General features: G+C 39.2%; 1 protein-coding gene across 3 annotated transcripts; it reads left to right on the forward strand.

The window, feature by feature from the left end:
- The first annotated feature begins 1,687 nt into the window (after positions 1-1,687).
- On the forward strand, positions 1,688-10,347 carry cpz (carboxypeptidase Z). Of its 3 annotated transcripts, none has more exons than XM_028018399.1 (13): positions 1,688-1,975; positions 2,506-2,550; positions 3,022-3,076; positions 4,157-4,479; positions 4,592-4,807; positions 5,647-5,882; positions 7,750-7,911; positions 7,997-8,155; positions 8,259-8,394; positions 8,485-8,624; positions 8,745-8,844; positions 8,968-9,113; positions 9,552-10,347. In XM_028018399.1, the coding sequence occupies exons 1-13, from the start codon at positions 1,882-1,884 to the stop codon at positions 9,753-9,755; spliced, it is 2,016 nt and encodes a 671-aa protein (XP_027874200.1). In that variant the 5' UTR covers positions 1,688-1,881; the 3' UTR covers positions 9,756-10,347. The 3 variants fall into 3 exon arrangements, with proteins under 3 accessions (XP_027874200.1, XP_027874203.1, XP_027874202.1); XM_028018402.1 differs by having other exon boundaries at positions 5,647-5,843; XM_028018401.1 differs by having other exon boundaries at positions 3,025-3,076.
- The last annotated feature ends 12,315 nt before the right edge of the window (positions 10,348-22,662 follow it).

Genomic DNA, 22,662 nt, shown 5'->3' on the forward strand with positions numbered 1-22,662 from the left:
AAGAAGGCGATTTAAACACCCCCGCCCCCACAGCCAGAGACATGCTGAGTCAAGCATGAGCTCATCAGACACAGGCATTGTATGTGGCTCATTATGCTCCAGTTGTCACCTCATGTAAAAGTGATCCCAACGCAGAATTTTAATGAAAAAGCCAGAAAATGTGACATCTGCAATCATCTAAACTGCATGAACAGTGAAAGGTTGATCAAATGGGCCAGCCAATCCTGTCTTTCAGCATCTCGTTCTTTTTTCTGTGCAGGACAAAGACTGTTTGACTAGACATAGACTTAAAAATGGAGTCACTGGGTGGCCAGTTTTTGAAGGGGGGTACTTTACACTGATAAAGTCTAACATTGTGTCCACCTTGTTCAGCACATCTCACATATACGAGTGGATCAAATTTTGAGGTCTACAGTAGATGATTTTCTTTAAAATCCCAAGCCATTCTTGAATCATTTTTGCTTTGTAATAAGGTACATTATGTTGTTGAACATAATGTACACAGCCAAAAGAGAATACTGTTTGTGTAAAAGGACGTGCATGTTTTTTTTAAAAACTTTTTATGCTTGGTAAGTCAGAGTAATATCCACATAACTGGGGAGACTTGAGTTTTCTACTCACGATAATGACCAAAGTATTACCCTGTCTGTGGTGACTCAACACTGCAGACAATCATCCACTGGATGTTGAAGAAGATGTGATTTATCGGACCAGGCTATCTCCTTCCACTGCCCATGTTGCTGGTTTTAGTTGTGGTCATGGGGTCAGCATTTCCATCCGGACTGGCCTGCAGCTTTATAGCTCAATGTCTGAACAAACACCCTTCTGTCAGAGCCCGGATTGACTTCTTGAACACTTTCAGCGACAACATTAGCGTTGCGCAGGACAACAGGCGCCAGTTTTGACTACCCATGATGCTCTCGCTGGTTCATCGCTTTTGATACTGACCACTGTTCACCTGGAACATCCAAAAAGAGATGCAGTTTTGAAGGCGTTCTGACAAAGTCACCAAGCCACCACAGTTTGACGCTTATCAAAGCTTGTTCAAATCTTTACGCTTGTGCCTAATCTATACTTTATAGGAAGATATATAGTGAAGTCCAAAATTACTCATTACACTGTCAGCGGTAATTAAATTAAATTTTAAGTTTACCAGCATTGATCTAAAGACTGAAAGGCGACATTGACATTTTGGAGTGGCCCAAACAGAATCTTGACTTGTGTCTGACAGAAATTATGTAGAGAGACCTAAAGATGAGGCTGCTGAGTAGAAGTAGACTTTATAACTGTACACATGTTTATTTTCCTAAAAGAAAAAGAAAATCCAGAGCCCTAAAGTTCTCCTCTAAATGTTACATGTAGCTTATTGGAGGCCTCTAGAACCCCCGTCAGGTAGGTAATAGCTCCACATAATGGTGCATTGTTTTGAGGATGTAAAAGAGTGGAAAGTACGCGCAGAGGAAAGATGGAGGAAGGCGGGGAGAGGGTAAAGGCTCGTTGGATGCCTCAAGCTTTTATTACGCGTGTACGAAACAAGCATTCATCTTAACTTTCGTGACCACCCCAGCCACGTTCTTCTACTCTCTCTATCTCTAGCGCGCGCGCACACACACATCAACCCCCTCTCCCCCCCACACCCCCCCCCCCCCCCCCCCCCCCCCCACACACACACACACACACGGAGTGAAATATGATCGGCGCAGCAAAGAGCCGCAGTCCCATGTTCGGGTCAGGGATGCTCTCTGCGCAGCAGACAAAGGACGGAGCTCTGTGCTGTGGGTGGTAATTATCAGGGAGCTCAGAAGAGGAAGGAAACGGAAAGGCAGTAGCTTCAACCAAACTTACTGCCACATCACACAAGCGGCTTCCTTGAAGCGCAGCATGCATTTGGAAGTTTTGGCGCTGCTGTTTTTCTTGGCGTGGAGTTGCCTTTGCGCCCCGCAGCAGCCGTGTCATCCAGGAGACGAATTTTTAGGTAAGAGGAAAAACAATGGCCGCGCTCATGTTTGGTCACATCGCAATCAGAGGCCGAAATGCAAAGTTCTCCTGGGGCGAAAATAGGAGACAATGGGCTCGCTTTTTCATTTAGGACAGTGGATGATTCTGTCAGTTCTATATTGTTACCAACATTTAAACCTGTGTTTAGAAATCATTTACTATGTGCTAAAAAAAAAAAAAAAAAAAAAGTTGAGTTGAACTAACTGATTGCTGTAGTACTCGTCGTTTTCTCTCATTGTTTTGCAGTGTTTCTCAGCCTAATTTCGGGACGTATAAAGTTGGAACCTCTCACGGGTTTCTATTGTTTTTACCCACAACTCTCTTAATTGTTAACTCACAGTCCACTCTTTCAAGTTCAGTTCGTCGTGCTTTTGAAGATGTCGCCCCCTGGCGTTGAGTTTGGGATTCATTGCTTTGTGTGTGTGTGTGTGTGTGTGTGTGTGTGTGCGCGCGTGTGCGCGCGCGCGCGCGCGTGTGTGTGTGTGTCATTCTCGGTTTTCCTCACAGGAAGATGCAGCAGGAGCAGCAGCCGCAGCGCACACGATGAAAGACGTATGTGTCTGTTTAGCTTTTCTTTCTACACGGAGTTGAGTTCATAAAATACAGAAGCGCAAAGTAAAATAAATCTTACACGTGAAGGATCTTTGAAGTATGCTGTTTTCAAGCCGTAGTTGTCCTTTGTGGAAGAATAAGCTGCGTCAAATACAAAATGCATGATAATCACTCGTGCTAAACGTTTTTTAAATAACAGATTTTTGATAGTCTAAAAGAAAATCTGAAGAAAAGAGCCACATTAAAGTGAGTTTCTTGTTATTGTTTTGAGGAACAAAGTATTTGCAGAGCTACAAAGTACTGCACTAAAATGTAAAATTATTATTATTAATTATTTTCCCATCAATGTGTATGTGTGGCCTTGATGAGAAATACAATGTTTTTGTCCAAAAAACAAAAACAATTTAACATGTTCTTGCTCCATCAGTACTATTCTTGTAATAAATTTTCTTTACCTTTACTGTGTTCCAGCAGCTACCTGCACAGAGCTGAACCTGGGCTACTGCAATGATCTGGGGTACTCAGCGTGAGTCATACTGCGTAGAAAGCCAAGCAAATGACAACAGAACAAAGACATTACCCCCAATTTGTTTTTTGAACCACATTAATGTTTAAATTCACATCAGCTCTTCTCGGGGATTATGCAAAATGAACACTTTTATACCTGTCAGTACAGACATGGGGAAGAATTACTTTAGGTACAATTTTTCTGCCTCTATGTTTAATACATTAAGTAGCAGATGGGTGCTGCCAACAAAATGAACTCAAGTACTTTAAGACTCAATAGGCAACATTGACCCTATCTGTAAAATACTTTATTTGTCAATTAGGGTTTATAATATATTTTTCAAACTGATTGTAGTCAATTATTTACCTCAGGAATAAATATTCAGAAGATGAAATGAATTGGAAATCTTCCTAGGAGTAGAGGTCCACTCCAAGGTTAGACTTTACAATACTCACAGAAACTGCAAAAAGCCCAAGAGCCACGTCTAAAAGGCTAAAGTTTCCCAGCACAGTTATAATAATACAAAATATGTATTGTTTAAATATGTCTTGCAGCCAGGACACAACCAAGGTTTCCTAAGTTGTATCTAAATAAACTACTTCCAGTGTCTTTTGCACATAATAACAGAGTAGAGATGTTTGGCTATAATTTGCAGCACTATGTTACTATGTAAGGCAAAAACTAAACAGCATCTTATCAAAAACATCTCATCTGTGATGATGCAATAGCTTAGCTCAGAGTTTAGTTCAATAAGACAATTATCTCAAACCCACCATCACATTCTTCAACAAGAAGAAAATAATAATATATGAACAAGAGTTGCAATGACTTAGTCAAATTTCAGATTTTATTCTGACTGAAGCGCTTTGCTGAGTCTCAAGAGAACTGTGCAGAGATAAATGTCTGGAAAATTCAAAGAACTGAAACAGCTGGCCAAGATTTCACCAACAATAACATGAGAAATGTATGGCTCTTGATAAAGATTTAGAGACTTTGTCAAGTTATTGCTTCTAACCATGGCTCCACAAACTATTGATGCATACGTAGGGTCTTTGTAAATATTTCCATAAGAGCATTCTTATCCCCCCATTTCTACAGAACCATATTCCCCAACATTCTTGGTCACCGGAGTCGTTTTGAGGCTGAGTCAGGAGCAGAGTACCTCCTCCTGAGTGTCATCCATGGTCTCCTCAATGGTGAGTGCTCCCCCGAGATCCGTCTGGTAGGATGTTCTGTGCTGGCCTCGCCGTGTCGGGACAACAAGATGATCAAACCGTGCCGCAGCACATGCGAAGCATTGAGAAAAGACTGCATGCACGCCTTTGAGGCCATAGAGATGGCCTGGCCCTACTTCCTGGATTGTGATCGCTTCTTTGCTGCAAATGAGGAGGGGTGTTTTGACCCGCTATCTGGACTGAAAGGTAAAAATCAGAGTCTTGTGCCACTTGGACCCTTTATGCTGAGGTAATGTTTGAAACCAACACAACCAGCCCTCTGTCCTCTCCCACATATTCCCGTCATTCACCCCTCCAGCCAGACAGGAGGTGACATTGTCCAGTCTCTCTCCCGAAGAACCGAGCACCATCATCCAGTTCATCTATGCCTCTAACGCCCAGATGTACAGCTTACTGAAGAGGACGGCAGCCAAGTGCTCCCACATCTCTCATGTCTACAGCATCGGACGAAGCACCGAAGGCAGAGATTTGTTGGTTATCGAATTCACTGACAACCCAGGACATCATGAGCTGCGTGAGTGAACAGCATCACACTGGTCTGACTTTTACAACAATTCTGTGAAAAAGATATTCTTCTGTTTCCGCTATTTAGTCACATGCAAATGTTTCCGGTCATCAGTCAAATCATCGACTAAATTTCTTTTTAGTATCATAGATAACCAAAGTAAATACGAAATGCAGTTTTCAAATAATTTTTTTATTGGAGGGGAAAAAAGCCATTCAGACCAGCCGGGTTTTATGTAACTACTTCCCAAACTTAATTAAGCTACATTTTGTAGCAATAATTACCATAGAGGATCTGTGATATTTGGCAATGAGTCTTCTACATGCTGTAAATGAATTTTGACCCACTCTTCTTTGCAGAATTGTTTTAATTCAGCAACACTTGGTAGTTTTTGAGCCCAAATGGCCTGTTTAATGTCATGCCAAAATGACACATTTGGATTTAATATTCCAACTTTGATGAGGCCAGTTCAAAACCTTTATTTTTTTTTGTTTTTTGCTAAGTTGGAGTTCGATTTTCTAATGAGTTCTGAACCTTATTACTGCTTTATAACCGAATTTTGACTGAGCTCAAGGTTACAGTTTTTTGGATATTTTCCTTCAAGACGTTATGGTTGAGAGCAGAGTTCAAGGTCCCATCACTAGCAGCAAGTTGTTCAGGTCTTCAAGAAGGAATGTATTTCAGAACATCAAACAGATTTAAATATTAGTCAAAGACAATGCAAGTAAATACAAAATGCAAGTTTTAAATGAAGGTGTTTATTGCTAAGAGAGAGAAAAAATCCCAACCCATATGGCCAAGATTTAAGTGTTTTTTATTGTGCTCATTTCCATTTTCGTTTTCTGCAGTGGAGCCAGAGATTAAGTTGATTGGCAACATGCATGGAAATGAGGTGCTAGGACGTCAGCTGCTCATCTACTTAGCGCAGTACCTGTGCTCGGAGTACACCCTGGGAAACCAACGAATTCAGTCCATCATTAACAACACTCGCATTCACATTCTGGCCTCCATGAACCCTGACGGTTACGAGGTGGCGGCCTCAGAGGTAGAGGAAAGCAATGACCCGGAGCTCTCCAACCAGGAAGTAAATATTGTTAACAAAACGAAGGACAAACCACCATTATCCGCTCTCAATCCTCTTTGGCTGCTGTGCTTCTTTTGCTCGTGCTTTTAACGTTGGAGAATGCAAACTTCTATCAATAATTTTTCTGACAGTCTGATCATCCCACTAGTCTGGGAATGATCCAAGCCTCAAATGATAAACCAATGTGGTCAGGATAAGGACAAATAAAATTCACAGATGACTTCTGTTTTCATTTTCAGAAATGTCTTCCAACAGGTTGAACACTTCAGCTGACTCTGGAAATTGCATGTTTCCAAAATGGGCACCAACACCTTTTGTGTTTTTCTGATGTTCTGCACATTCACTCATACATCAGACCTAATCATTTGCCTCCAATATCTGCAAGGACATTATTAGATTAACTGGTCATGTGCATGCTACAGTGTGTGTATTTACACCTCCAATCAGGTCAGATGGAAGCTACTGTTTGGAAATAAGGTGTTTCAGCCAGTTTGGGTCAGAACTGAGTCTCACATTGCATGGTTAAAATATTAATTTGATTTATCTTTCCTGGTTGACGGGCTGTGATCAAATTTTTAATTCATTAAGAGCAGCTACTTGAAATTTGTCTTTTGACATGCATTGCATGTGTGCTAGTAATTCCCAAAGAGTGTCTTAAATGGCAAAGTTTTGCTTTCTAGTCAACATCTGACATATAGAAGAGGAAACTGTTTCTATATTTTTGCATGTATATGGCAACATGCAGGGCTGTCCAACATGACCCCTCATTCATTTATATTTTTGTTTTCAAAGAGCCAGAGTTTTTATCATCTTTTAAAGTGGCCTTCATCAATAGTCCTCCAGTATTACAACATTTATCTATAGATTTTTAAACTTTTTTTTTCACCTGTGCACATAAAGTCTAGTTATTATGTTGGCTCCATAACATAAATAATAAAATAGAAGCTTAGCCCTTTATACACAATCTGAATCATTAAATGTTTGTAAGCAAAACATCTAAGTCAATAATAAGTTATCCAGAAGATTGTACTCTGCCAACCTGAACAAAACAAATGTGTCTCTGCTTTCATGTTGTTGTATTGGTTAAAGTCAACATCTTGTACTCAGTAGCATCTTCGGCATGTCCTTGATTGGAACCAACATAATTATGCTTTTCTGGCAGCTTTCTGATAATCATCTCATTTCAGCAAAATATTATTTTACAGGTAATCAAACTGATGGTAACGTCAATTTTGGCATATTTCATTGATTTAGCTAAGAACAACTTAAACTAATCATGTGTTTCTGCATCAGACTGCTACTAACAATACACCTTATAACAATTTCTAATAAAGTATTTGCTAAGTGCTCTGTATGTAGAAACTTGCTTTTTGAGGTAAGATTCCTTATTAAATAAAGCTATCAGGTAATGCTCCAGAAATGGGGGGAAGCATATACACAAGCTTTAAAATACATTCAGAAAACCTGGGGACACATACAGTAGATCAAGGTAACTTTAAATGACTGCAGAGAAATCTGGTTCTTTAAAAGGAAAATATAAATGTAAAAAAAATTAAAATATAAAGAAATTAGCAGTGGCTGAACTCTACAAATATGTAATCATGCACATAAATTATTTTTTCTTCTTGAGGAAAAGGCCTTAAGTAATAGCTTCATGTTTCCTCTTCGTCATTATGGATACATGGTCTTGTCTTCATGTTAACAATAGAACTAACATAGAGGTCTAAAATTCATCTTGTTGAAATTCTGACTAATACAGTTTACTTTTCTTCACATAACCACCGTTGCTACTTATCTTGCGTTAGCCCCACAGTTATCTTCCTCCCCATGCAAGACTTAACACATTTTAATGCCGCAAATCTTTTAGGGTCATTTGCTAAATGGATGGACGAGCGGACGGGCTAATGCCCAGAACCTCGACCTGAACCGCAATTTTCCCGATCTCACCTCCATCTTCTACCGGAACCGTCGCAGCAGGCACTACCGCATAGATCACATCCCAATCCCTGACTCCTACTGGTTTGGGAAGGTAGAAGAAAATGAAACAGCTTTTGTGTTGCGCAACTGCCTTAACACCCGACCTAAATCATGTAGTTCCAACTTTTGAACTGCAGGTGGCACCAGAGACCTATGCAGTAATGAAGTGGATCAGGTCACTGCCATTTGTTCAGTCTGCCAGCCTCCATGGAGGTGAGCTGGTGGTCTCCTACCCCTTCGACTTCTCTAGAGACTCGCATGAGGAGAAGATGTTTTCACCCACTCCAGATGAACAGGTGGGGATTAACGAAAAAAAACACTTTACTAACACAGCAGGGCGGGCAGATTGTCACAATGCTGTTTGTCTTTTTCCACTACCAATAATCTTCCAACGCTCAGATCTTCAAGCAGCTCGCTCGCACTTACGCGGACGCTCACGCCACCATGTCAAACAATGACACGGACCGGTGTGGGGCCTCTTTTTATCGCAACAGAGGCATCATCAACGGCGCTCTGTGGTACAGTTTTGCTGGGGGTGAGATACCTTCAAAGTGCGGCACATTTACTAACCCTAACCCCAACACACGTTCCCAACATTACCTGAACACCTCTTGTCTATCTGCAGGTATGTCTGATTTCAATTACTTACACACTAACTGTATGGAGATCACAGTGGAGCTTGGCTGTGACAAATTCCCCTCAGAGGCTGAGCTCTACCCAGAATGGAAAAGGAATAAAGAAGCTCTGCTCAGTTTTCTTGAGTCTGTAAGTGTCCACAGAATAAAATTAGCCTGTTAGGAGGTGCTACATTTGCTCAGTCCAGAACAAATATACTCGGTTGTGAGGGAATTTTTGTTGTGATTGTGCTCTTAACTCTCTGGACAGGTCCACAGGGGAGTCAAGGGTGTTGTGAGGGATACAAATGGAAACGGTATAAAAGGTGCAACTGTCTCTGTCAGGGGGATTAGAAAAGATGTCACTACAGGTAAAAACACAAATCCAAAGTTACAATAACATGCCTGCGTTTCTGTTTGTGCAGAAAAAACCCCATTTTGTTGAATTTTACAATTTCACCATTTCTGTTCATTTCACCTTAACTCACTTGCAGCTGAGGATGGAGATTACTGGAGGCTGGTGAATCCAGGAACTCACATCCTGACCGCTACTGCCAAAGGTTACTCAAAGGTCAGCAAGAGGGTTTATCTGCCTCACAACTTGAACAAGGCTGGACAGGTCAACTTTGTCTTAGAGAAGGTTTGTATTCTTGACTTCTTACTTTGTACTTTGTATTTTAAAGTTTACAGTTTCATTCAAAGGTTTCCAAACTCTAATTGTTTGGGGTGAACTAAAAGTACTACTACTACTACTACTACTAATAATAAAAATAATAAATACTCTTTTGTCTTCATTCTACAAGATTAAGAATAATTTAGCATTTTCTTTAGTTTTAATTCATTCATTTCAGTAGCTTAGAGATGTGCTTTTTTTCTATGTAAATATTCTCTGCAAAATCAAAATAGTTATATTTTGATATAACTATATATAACAAAATATAACTATCAAAATAGTTATATTTTGATTTAGCTATTCAATGCATAGAGGACATTTCCATCTTCTATGCATGTCATTTGCTGAGTGAAGTTGCTTGATGCCTATTTGATCACTTGACCTCTCCATTTTTCACACAAACAGCTTCCCGTGGAGCCAGACATAGATGACCACCTCTTCCCCATGGCAGACAGCTGGGATCGATTTGACCCCTATAACCAGTTCGAGCACCATGGCGAGCCAGTTGTCACCGAGGAAGGAATAGAGCGGCAGGAGAAGCCGTGGTGGTGGAACTACTTCTCCCAGTCTGGCATGTCATCTCCAAACTGGCTGCTGAAAAATGTATAGACAGATGTTGGAAATATGAACATCCAGATGTGCTGACACATAAGAATGAATGGACTTATGTCCAGTCTCATCTGTACTTCCAGGGGCATCTATGCACCAGGAGCTGTAACACTGATGACATCAGTCACCAAAAACTTCATCAGTGCATTTTCAGAAGATTTGAAATGACATACTTAAGCTTTTTAGCAAATATTTTTCTGTAGCTGCATTTAACTTGGGTTGAAAAAGTTATATTAAATAGAAAGGATATGCATAGTAGAGACACGAGTAGAAACAGGCACCTGATAGGATAGTATTTTCATTTCCATTGAGCAGCAGATTGAAATATTCCAGATTTTAAATTCAGGTTGGGCAATATTTCTAATATCATATCAGAAATGCTAAATTTTCTTCCGTTTTTGTCTGTTGTTCTGTAGCTAAAAGGCAACAGTGGCACATTTAAAACCATTTAAACCACTATAAAGCTTCTGCACTACTTCTGCTTTTGATAAAAGCAGTTCTGCGCCATCACTGTGTGAACAGTAAAATGGTTTGCTTTGAGTCTTGTTCCAGGTCATAAAAAAGTAAATAAAAGTCTATACATATAAAATTCTGTCACATATTTTATTCCGAGTTATTTTATTAAAAAGTCTAAAGATTCTTGAATTGCCTCACTTTGGTCAGCAGAGGGCGAGAAAGAATAAGTGATGACCCCAGGTATAAGCGCAGTTATTGGAGAATCAAAAGGTTTAAAGTTTAGCGCGTCAATGTGAATTTAAAATCTCACTATTGAGTGTCTGACAAACTGAAGATGCAGAAGAGCGTAAAAAAAGCTTTATCCTTTGCTGTGACTTACCCACACTGATCCTCTGGGTAAAAAACACAGGCGAAATAGTGTATTTCCTGAGCTAAAGTGAGAACCAAGAATATGGTTTTGTCCATGATGTTGATTTCTATCCTGTAAGTTTTCCTTAGGACCATTTCACATTGAGATTGGCCTATTGGCTCCAGAATCCAGTTATTGTTGAGTGAGGTCTCAGAAACCCTTTTCCTTAAAATTTTAGATTTTTGTTCATGTTTCAAAGATCCTGTGATAATGACTTTTGGTGTACTTTACACGTAGTGACTTCAGTCAATTCAATTTTGAACAGAAGTGATTTGTAATAATAATATGTGACTCTATATTTGTCCTGTCCTGGAAAGTAAAATACAATGTAAGATATTCCAATAAAGCAGTAAAAACAAATCTTCCCATCCTCACACTAGGTGAGGTAATCAAACTTATAAATCATTTGACCAGATATATTCAGATATAAAAGAGGTTGTTTCATTTTGAAGCTTTCATGATCATAGAAAGAATTTGAAAAACTTCACTTGCATTTTAACTGTATTTTATGTGAATGTCCTGTCTGTATGAGGGAACTTTAAGTGTTTAGAAAATATTACCTGTAATTAAAATACGCAAAAGGTGGATCAGTCTTAATAAAAGTGCACATTGACTCACTACCAACTAACTTTACCTATCAAATGTTAGAGTCTGTATCCATGGTCGTGCTAAACTAACACACATATCACACTTGCATTATAAAAATATCTACCCAAAGGTCATCTTGTGTAACAAGTCTGAACCGGAAGTGATCCACGCCATTGCAGTAGACAAGCGCTGCGCAAAGCATAGATGAACCATGACTTCGGCGCCAACAAAAAGAAAGTATATTAACACAATTGACCAATGTGCAAGAAAAATATATAACAACAAAACCTCTGCTGTGGGAAACGACCTCTACGAGACAGTTACATGTCAGAAGATGTGAGCAAGCTGTCTCCGACCTCCTGCACGAACTACGCGGCCTGGACGCATGCAAACGGCTTTGTAAAGGACGTAGGAACAACTTTTCCAACAAGATTCTGGTGACTGGCAGAGTAAGTACCTGTAGTCGTGACATACACGTAGGCTACATGTCCGTCGTAGCTAGCAGATGGAAGCTATATTAGCTATGCTAATTTTGGTAGTTCGACGTCTTCGGAAGTAAGTACAGTAAATATCACAGCTATTTGTCTTAGTATTACACAGAGATGAGCATAATGTTCAAAAAAATATAATCGAGTAATGTACTTAAATTGTAAAGATATGAAAGAAGGCCAGAGCTAGTTCTAAACTTGTGGCTTGTTTATTGTTGTCGCAGCTAATCCATGACAACTGCCGGTGTTATAGATTAACTGGTGGCTAAATTAACTTGGTGGCGGCATCTGGGAGAGACAGGTGTTTCTGTGGGCGTGGCTTTTTAGGACCCCTTTACCGAACCAGGAAGTAAATAATGCGATAAGCTTAAAAAACTAAAAAGGTTTATTTATGTGTTGCTTCAGAGGTTGAAACTCATCAAAGATCGTAATAGTAACATGTTATAGTTCACTTACAAAAGACATGGCTACCGCAGATCTATGTGGCAGTGTCATTTCTTCTTTATTGTTGATATATTTTCTTGTAATTTAACTAAACATCTTTATTCTTTTCATCAAGTGACCCTAATACTCAACTATAAGAGACAATGCTGAAAAAACAATTGTCTTATATACTTTTACATCAGAAACAGGTTAAAATCTTCACTCAAACTGAGATTCTGAAAGTGTCACCAGTTAATCCAGGTTTGCTTCTTAAAGCGCGAGGTGTCCGTTAGATCAGAATCAATAACAGTTAGGATTATTGGACTTCCGTCGGCGGATATAGTTTACTGGATAAAACAGCGCTCTCGGAGCTCAGTGACCGCTGGTACGAGTCCAGTTAGAGATGTCGTCTGATTCACTTTTTGGACCAGTTTATTTTATTGTCTAAAAAAATAAAATTCACTTGCTGCCAACGTTTTGGAGGTAAAATTGTTTAACAGGTTTGCCAGGCAAACTTTTAACTGTAAGGATATTGTGAAATTACTAAATTGCACAGCTTTGCGTCTGCGGCCCAGTTAAGGTGCAAACAAAATAATGTGGCTTCCATTAAATGAGCAAGGAATTAGTTTGCATGATATCAGAACTGTTTACATTTATTGACATGTTTGCAGAACATGTCAGTCAATATAATACCGAGAAGATGTAAAATAATCGTCAGTACTCTAACAATGCTGGGTGATGGTAGAAATTCTTACAGTTAAGCACAGTCTCCTCTTGTAGTGTGGTATATTTTGGTATATTTCAATATATTCTTGAATATTTCTTCACATACAAAGAATTATTATTGTTTTGAAGAGATCATAGAGAAAGAGACATTTTCTAACATGTTGCAGGATCTTAGCCAAAAACACACACTAAGCTAGAAGTGTTAAGCAACTCACATTACAGGTACTTGCGTCAATTCCAATGTTTTTCTAATCAGTGCTGGTTACAGAAAGCAGAAACCTTCCACTTAGGTTTACATTGTGGCTGTCTTATGTTAATTTCATGAGATGAAATTAATTTATTCTGGTGAACCTGAATGTGAATGGGATTGTCGTGTTACTCATTGATCTGGTTATGCTCAAATGCGGTGTTTTGGAAGCGCACTGAACGCTGCTCTGTAGAAACTTGTTTTGAAACATAATTTTCACGTGCAACATTAAACATATTTGCTTCAAATGGGATTTATAGTAAAGTTTTGATGATGGTTTTGTCACACAAGTAGCATTTTTCAACAGGCATCAACACAGCCACCTACAATTTAGAAACATCTGTGGTGCCCATAGGTTTCAACCAGTTAATTTAGCCACCAGTTAATCTATAACACCTGCCAAGATGGCTGTCAGTTACAAAGTTTGGAAATGTGACATGACATCACATGAGAACTATGTAAGCCAAATTTTATTCAGCACAGTAAATTTTTTTTGTGTTTTGATAATGACATCTTAACCACTGGTTTGTTAGCATTGAGCCTTCTGTTTCTGTTAGCGCTGAATGCTAGCTTCTAGCTGCCTTCTTGAGGATATAACTGTACTGCATGTCTTGGAAATAATACATTTTCTTTGTTTTAGCAATTTTTGGCGAACACATGATCTATGCATTCAGTGACTTTCTTGGCACTCCCATTAGCTAACTATTTAATTATGTCAAGGCATTGTTTACTTCATTCATATTGCGGTAGCATTAATATTTTAATATGTGCCTGACATGCTACCCTATTCACTGTAGATAAACTATGCTCCATAGGGTAGGTAGTTGGTATGAATGGAGAGGACTTCTTTCTTCTTTCTTTCAGGTTGCTTTAAAAAAATACATGTCTTTAGTGTTTATTGGTATGTAAACAACATTTCATTTACTGTTCCTTTTTAGTTTTTTGCATTATCAACAAAATCTGCTTTCAATATTAGAGCCGGGAAAACATAAAGATGCATATTGCATTTGTAGGTTTTCTTTGAAAAGTGATTTTTTATTTTTTTGCATCATGCTATAATTATCTCTGTTCCAAAGCAACATGCTCCCAGATGTCTCCTCCTTATGTTTCTGAAGTGAGTTTCCATCTGGCACACTTCCACCAAGGCCACAGACTTTCCTTTTCTCTCTGGTCTCCCCAGTACACTATGTAGTCACTTTCAATCTAACTGCATTGGTTTCTCTAACACAACACTTTTTAACACTCTGCATATATAATGCAAATACCACACCACTTTGCTCTGAACCTCTTCTATTCCCCTCCTTTACTTTGGTTTCTTTTTTCACGTTCATCTCTGTGTCAGTCTGTCTTTCTTTCCTGCAGCTATCTAGCTGCTATGCCCCAGCAGTAGACGCCTGCTCAATGTGGCAGAGATGATTTGTTTGCTTTGCAATTATTTTCCATCAGTGGAGACAAATGGATTCATACTGCATAGAAAACCCACATAGACAAGGCCAGAGTGATGAATGCACTTGAAACCAACTGATGTCCACTCCCCATAAGACAAAGTAGAGCCTTTTGATGCAATAATGCGTCAAAAGAATTCATAAAGCAATTCATGAATTGCTTTATGAATATAGGTACAGGATAATCACAGTGATATATGTAGTTTGCAAACAAGACAAACTTCATATGTAGATGTGTGACTAATTGTATCTAGGTTGTTGTTATCTATTAGTGGTGTCATTCCTTTGCAGATTAACAATACTGTTCAAACTGTAGGTCATTGTTTTATTGTTGTTTTGTTTTGGCAGAAATTAATGTTACCACTTCCTAAAAGTAAAACAATACAGGTATGGTAAAAAAAAAACAACTCATAAAATGTTGACCAGTTACAATAGCACTTTGTTAAAACTACAAAAATATATTATTTATTACAAAGTTAGTCATAGTTTCATCAATATCAATCGCTATTATCAACAATCTGAGCACTAACTTCTTTCAGTCAGGAAGTCTAATTACAAGCTTTAGAGAAAGGAATAAAATAAATAGCATCTGATTCCAGCAACTGCATGAACAAAAACATACACAAAATGTTACCTATTCTATACATTTTCACAACTGCTCTGTTTGGGTTTGAGTTTTGTTGCAAAGTAAACTGTGAAATTAGAACTTTTTTGTACAAATTTGATCTTGCTTCCAAATTTTGCCACGGTCAAATCTTTGAGACAGTATTCTACAACCCAGTTCGTAAAGTCATTCTGATATTCTTCTATAGATTTTCTTTATCGGCTACATTCTGCCATATATTTTGCTCTGCTAATTAGCTAAACCACAGAAACTTCTGCCAAACAAAGCAGTTGTGTACAGTGATGTTATTATGGCTTTTGTAGATATCCACAACAGAATTTATTTATCTAGATTTGGGTACACATTGTGTCCTCAAACAGTACATGGCCAACTATATGCTTATAATTGTACTCAAAAATTACTGAGAAAATGTTTTCTCCAATGTTTCTAACCTTTTGCATTTTTAAAGGAAGCTTCATAAACAGACTTGATGTGATTAGTTCTTTCTGTTTGTTTTATAGAACAGAAATACACAACTACACTGCAGACCTTTGTCTATGAACTTTCAAACTATCCTCAGTTAAAGAGATTAACCTTTTCCTCCTGACTCATGTCTTCTTGATTTTTCCCTTTCTCCTACCTCTGGTCTTCTTTCTGCTGTTTAGCCTTGTCTCCGCATTTGGAGTGTCTGGTTTGACAACTCCTTGTCCCGTCTCACCCCTCCTCTTTTTGCCTATCCTTTGCCCTCCCTCCCTCCTTTTATACGAAGGGCAGGTACAGGGGTCACCAATTACTCTAAGAGGGCTGAGAAAGTTGTATGGGCTCTGCCCTCGGGGCTGCCATGTTGCATTATCATCAGCGAGATTGCAGGTACGCTGCAGCCACTGGCTCCCGGCACAACAGCCACAACCTTAGCCTGAGCAAAAGATTGTATAGGCTCAGCTAGATTCAAACTCTTCTCATGCCTGAGTGGTCGGCTGGCTCCTAGTCTGCCTCCTTCTCTTACTGACCTGCTGGGCAGAACTAATACATGCCTAGACTTTGGAAAACTCGGCTTTGTGATCATATGCACAAGGACAGTATGTACATATTTCACTCAGCCTGTCATGATAGTGTAGATAAGAGTGGATTTAGGTCTTTGTATGTTTTTATAGTTTTCCAATACATACAAAAGGCACTGTAAAGAATGGGAATAATGGGAATCAAGGAGTATAACGTTGATCATGGAGTACTATGATCAACTGGATTGCAAGTACTTTGCATAGGTACCAAAAACATTGGGGGTTATGTTCGATGGCATGTAAAAGAGATTTTAGACTATTTATTGACCTGAAGCAGTGACATCTGCAATTACTGTTAATTGGGCAGTGACTGAAGAATGTTGATGTCTTCAACAAGGGACAAGTATGTTAACAGTCTGTTTTAAAAAAAAAAGGTTATCAACAAATTTCAGCATATTACACTAAGAATCATCAGCTCTTCATCACCCCTATTTGTTTTGACATTAGGCCTGTTCAGGCCTATTTATTAACACAAATCCTAGCTGGTCCAGATATAAATGGACAGATTTAAACCTGAGGGTTTACACCTGACATTAAAAACCATCAAGAGCAATTAGACCTCAGCTACCTGCTCAGGATGCAAATGGACACGTTGCCATGTCCCACAGGGGACGTCAAACAAGTAACAAATGGTCCATCAGGACATCTAGTGACGCTTCGGTGAGATCACGAATAAATTTTGTCTACATTAATAACATGATACACATTTACGTAATCAGAAAAGTTATCAGCCTAATTATTTAACAAAAGCCAAAATGAGACAAGCAAAGTATCACAAAACCTAAGTCCCTTTTCACATAACACTTTAAGCGGGGACTTGTTTTCTGGGAAGCCTGAGGGTGAACATGATCTTGAAGTCTACCTGCTCTGATGTGTCTGAGCTGCCAAACAGTAAGGGACATCCCTGTAAGTTGATTTATAAAAAGGCAAGCTGGTGTTGTTGCCCAAAAGTGTGACATAGCACCCATGGTAAACCGGTCAAAGACAGATCAGATCAGCAGACTTCATCCATGGGCTGTTTCTTCAGCAGCAATTATACTTCACAATAGAACTACATCAAAATGGGTTCTGCTGTGAAGTAGGGGGCAAGTGGAAAAAAAACAGTAGCTGTGTTTCCAATACAAATAATGACAAAACTCTTTTGACATTCTGCTAATGTTGAAAAAACACAATTTTGCAGTTGGGGTGTTTCCATTCAATGAAAAATGCACTTAAAAATCGCGTGAATAAGTTTGTACACGCAGTAAGTAATTATAGAATATGCCAGGCCATCATCCTCCTACCACTTGCTGTCTATTTCTTCTTTTCTGCCTGTAGTAACATCTGGTTGTTGATCACATGTCTGTGATTCAAAAAAAAGTGTTTACATTGCAGTTTTGCTAAATACATAAATTTTTATACAGCCGAAAAACCACCTCAAACTAGCGGCAAAATTATTTAACAAAAAAATGTGACTTTTTAAAAAAATGTATGCGTTTCTATTAACAAATTTATTTTTGGAATTCCAGTTTGTACAATTATATGGTCAGTGGAAATGCAGGTATTCTTGAAAGAAATGGTTCGCAATAGAACAAAAGGATAATTATCTTCTTTTGTATGTAAAGGAACAGCACCTAATTTTAACAAGGGTGCAAAAACAATTCAGATCAGTAGTATTCTTTCAGTGTGAACTGGCATGATTTGCTTTCATAGTGAAGACAGTGGCGCCACAAATGATCAATGAAAATGACTTGAGTGAAGTTCTGCTCAATCTGTCCTTAAGTGCGTTCACACCTGTGGTCTTTTGGTCAGGGCAGACAGTACTGTCAAGTCTGAGTGGGGCATTACAAAGATTAGACTAGTCAGTTCTCTTAAAAGTCAAACAGAAAATAGCAGTTTTTGCCTCCAGCTTGAGGAAATTTCTAGACTTGGTGTGACAGATGGTGAAGACTTCAAAGCCCTTTCAAAAACCTAGAATGTGCCAGTGTTTATATCCTATCTCCATTGTTTTTTTGTTGTTGTTTTTTTTCAAATCCAGCAGTACAAATCTTCTGGTACATTTAGAGGCCCAGCCCAGTGTTGTTTTGTCCGGGGTCATCAGAAGCTGCTCAGCCAGTTGGAGTTGAAATGGCTCCTGAATAGAAAATCCCAAAGTCTGCTTCAGCACGCTCAGCCAAACCCCTCCGTAATTGCAAAAACAGCACTTGGTCCAGTAATAATGGGTGCACGTCATCTCCAATCCCTAGTCGACCTGTCTGTCCACACCACAGTGGCAGCAATTACACACTCAGGCTCTACCCTGGATGTGCGTAAAGGCAGAGAAACAGTAGACTTTGTGTATGTGCATGAGGGGGAGGCAGGTTACAGGGTGCATGAGAAACTGAAAGACGTGTTTAAGTACACTAGAAAGAGCAAATACAGACGTGCTTTCAAGGGAAATTAAACTTTTTTTTTACATACATTCGTATTTTGCTGTAAGATGTCAACAGTGAGACCTTTAGTAGTTTATCCTTCAAACAGCTGCAGCATTTGCCTTTTGGATTTTCCAGCTTGTTGACAACAGAGTCGTGAAATGTCAGAATTAAATTGGCGGATTAAATCCAGACAAGCAAAAATAAAGGAATATGTTTCATCAGCACTAATTCAAATACCAACAAAGCTTTGAAACTAATGTGGCCAATTTCTTCCTAAAGTCTCTGAGTCACTTCCTTTACTAAACATCCTCATGGCTACCCATCCATGACTCCTACAATGGCCATCACAAGGATTAACTGAAACACCGACTGATCTTTCCTGTTACGCTGCTATTGTTTTATTTGATTTTTCCCACAGGAGCATGACGAACTGGTGTCGAGGTAGACAATGGAACAGAGCCATGGTCTGACCCCAAAACTAATTTGCCAGCTTCGCTCTTTTAACAAGTGCCAGTTTCATCAGTGCTGAGTTTGTTTATCTCCTCTCCTTCCCTTTATTTGCTGCGATGTTCTTCATTCTGAAGCGCAGAATGAAGAACATCATTCTAATCTCTTATAAAAAGAGATTAGGATGTTTTGAAAAAGTTCCTGAGCTCTTCCCTTTGCCTGATACTATTCCTGGCTAGTCTTTTGCCAATAAATACTGTAGATGGCATACTTTTTTTTTCTTTCACATAATTTTGATCTAATAATTCTACAAGACATGTAGGACCAATTTAAAAGAAAGAAAAATGGCTTTTTAGCTAGCTAATTAGGATTTGAGCTTCCCATGCTGTACTCATGTATTTGTGATAATCTCTTTTTAATATTGCTCATGATTTCTAAAGGCAGAATCTGCTTTTGATTTGGTAAGAGTGCCATTGTTGCCATATAGTTGTACCACAACAGGCAGTGTCTGGTTTCCGAGGGGTCAGAGGCTGGGACGGAGTAGCCGTAAGCACCATCAATACGTGTGAAATTTGACACAGCTCTGCACCATTTGTGTGCGATTATGCTGATTTCCTAGGGCAGCTTATGTCGGCAGCTTCTCACAGACAGATAGCTACACCTTGTAGAGATATTCGTTTACAGGAAAAACTGGTGTGCCAGTTTAGAACCTGATACTTTTAAATAGGCCTTAAACTAAAAGTTCATGATAGTTTTATTAGTCAGATTGTCTCTGCTTTTTAGGTTTTGCAATAGGCTAACCACGTGCATAAGTAAAAGAAGACAAACATTGGGTCCAGTCGTGGAATTATGTAATCTAATTTATCTTTGGTCTGAAACGACTCAGGAATGAATGGCTGAGGTATTACTGAGAACTAGGGCTGGGCAATATGGCTCTAAAACCTGCAACAGTATAAGGTTTTGATGTCAGTTTATATCAATAATTTTTGATTATCTTTTTGTTTTCAATATCAAACACTGTCAAACTGGTGTTGTGACCTTTCCTCTTTTATCCACATTTCCGTTGTAATTTTCTCCTTTCATTCCATTCCACCCCGTTCTTTTTTATTTTATGTCATGTGGCACAGTGACGAAACTTAAAACTGCTCCCACGTACTCATGCTTACTATGTGTATTCTGTGAATCACGCAGACTCCGCTCACACTGTCCACGGTCAGTTGAGATTTCATTGTCAAGCGTATTGATTGCCTACGTTTTTGGTGAGAAACTCACTAATTTCCCACAATCCACATGGATACTAGCAAGTTTGATGAGCTAGTTGGGCATCTAGCCATGCTTCTTCTCCACCAGGCCAGCCCCCACACACCTGTCAGTGTGGAACTGAGAGTGGCAGTCACGGTACATGTCCTTGTGAGTGATTGCGCTGGCTCTGTCTTATGTCACATACAAAACACCTTGTTGTTTCTTGCCAAGCAGTTTAAAGCGACTGATTGTCAGGCATATGCAGGTGTTGTGTCCTCTGTGGTTCCTTTGCTCTCCACTGGTTCATTCTGTTACACTCCACCCATGATTGCCTCCCTGCAAGTCACACATTTGAATCTTTGTAAGTTTGTCTTGGTTTTCTTAATTAAATCAAATTTTTTCATAGAAAAAATCTGATTCACCGATGCCTCATATTGTCTGCATTTGGGTCCAATTAAATCTGCATTATGAAAAAAATGCCTTAGCAATTTCACTACATACTGTAAATACAACCCAATAAAAAGCATTATTCTGGTACTTCTCATTGCAGTTAAAAATAGAAATGAGCAAAACTAATAGCGGAAGAAAACAAATAATTGTCAAATGATGCATTTGTGGGGAAAAAAAAAGTCAAGATAAATTTATTTAGTCATTTACCGAGCAAATGGGATTATTTATTTTGAATCCTTACAGGCATCTCTGATTTACTCATGGTTGGACAGTCAAAAGCTTCACTCAAGATAGTTTTAAATATGTCTGATTCACTGATGTTAAATCGGGGTGACAAAGTCAAATGCTCGAGTTGAGATGTCATTCAATATAAATGTCAGTACATGCAATAAACATTTTAGGCTATTCTCAGCACTCCACTTGGCATTGTCTCTCTTATCTGTTCTTTGAGGGAGTGCTCTTAGCTTATCTTTACAGTGTTCAGTCATAACTGTTTCATCTTTCCCTCCCTTCAACCTTCATTCTTTTAGCTTTTGTAGGTGGAGGTGAAATAAAATGCATTTAAGTGGTTGTGTCCCTGAGGCATTAGATGTTGTGCTTCATTCTGTTGTAGCTCAAGATCATTTTACTTCTATTCCTTATGCAATGCTGAGAAATAGTGCATGCAATATTGCTATTAGGTACACAAATGTAAGTCCATTTGTGCTCTGCCTAGAAAAGAACTGGAACCTAGCATTTGACAACAAAGGATAAGTTTTTACCAAACTTATTTTTTGTACAAAAGTGTAGCTATTTGAACATTATCCTTGTCAAATTGATGTTTACGTGTTCTCTTATCCAGAATTAATCCTTATTTGGATTCAACCAATCATACATATCATTATGAACTTCCTAACTGTGTTCTGGTTCCAATTTTGCTGCCATAATAACTCTGGCCCATCGAGGCATGGACTCTGCAAGATGAATGAAAGTGTGCTGTTGTATCTTGCACTAAGATGACAGCAGAACTTGAGTGGGACCTCCACGGATTGGACTTATTCGTCCAACCATGACCACATCCTGGTGGAACACTGGACAAGCTCTGCACCCTCAGCGGGGTCCTGGAGGGTGCAGTGGGGTGTGCCCAAGCAGTCTATATGTGTCATGTGGACTTGAAAAAGGCATTTGACCGTGTCTCTCAAGTAGTGTTATTGAGGGTACTTCAGGAGTATGGGGTACAGGTCCTTACTATACCCCATACAGTAAGGTCACTGTAGGTCCAGTGCCAGACCAGAGTTGATCCATATTGCTGGCAATAAGTTACAAGTTACTCTCATATGACTTAAGCTCTTTTCTGGTAAGACTTGGATTTCAAAGGCTATCCTTTGTCATAAACTCCGTACATACCCTTTAAGAACAGAATTTCTAGAAGCAGCCTCAGTGTTGAGGGAATCCATTTTAGTGTCTTCGGATCAGGTCTTTACGTTTTTGCAGATGATGAGGTCCTACTAGCTTCATGAGATCATGATCTCTGGGGGGAGCAGATCACAGTTGAGTGTGAAGTGGATGAGGATCAAATATGAGACGGTAGTCATGAGCCAGAAAAGGGTAGAGTGCCTTTTGGGGTCAGGGATGAGGTTCTGCTTTGGTGAAGAGGGATTTATGAAGAGGAGCTATGTTCCTATCCCCATCAATGATCATGAACTCTGGGTAGTGAATAATAAAGATTGTGGATACAAGCGACCGAAATGAGTTTTGTCCGGGGGATTTCTGGGTTCTCTATAAGAGATAGGGTGAGAAGATTGGTCATTCATGAGGGGCTCAGACTAGAGCCGCTGCTGCTCTTCCTTTGAGAAGAGTCAGTTTAGGTGGCTCGGGTATCTCGTCATCACCGGGAGAAAATCCAAAGGAAGCTTTAGGGACTATATTTCTTGGCAGGCCTGGGACCG

The sequence above is a fragment of the Xiphophorus couchianus genome, chromosome 5 (assembly GCF_001444195.1).
Source record: "Xiphophorus couchianus chromosome 5, X_couchianus-1.0, whole genome shotgun sequence".
In the NCBI taxonomy this organism is placed as follows: domain Eukaryota; kingdom Metazoa; phylum Chordata; class Actinopteri; order Cyprinodontiformes; family Poeciliidae; genus Xiphophorus; species Xiphophorus couchianus.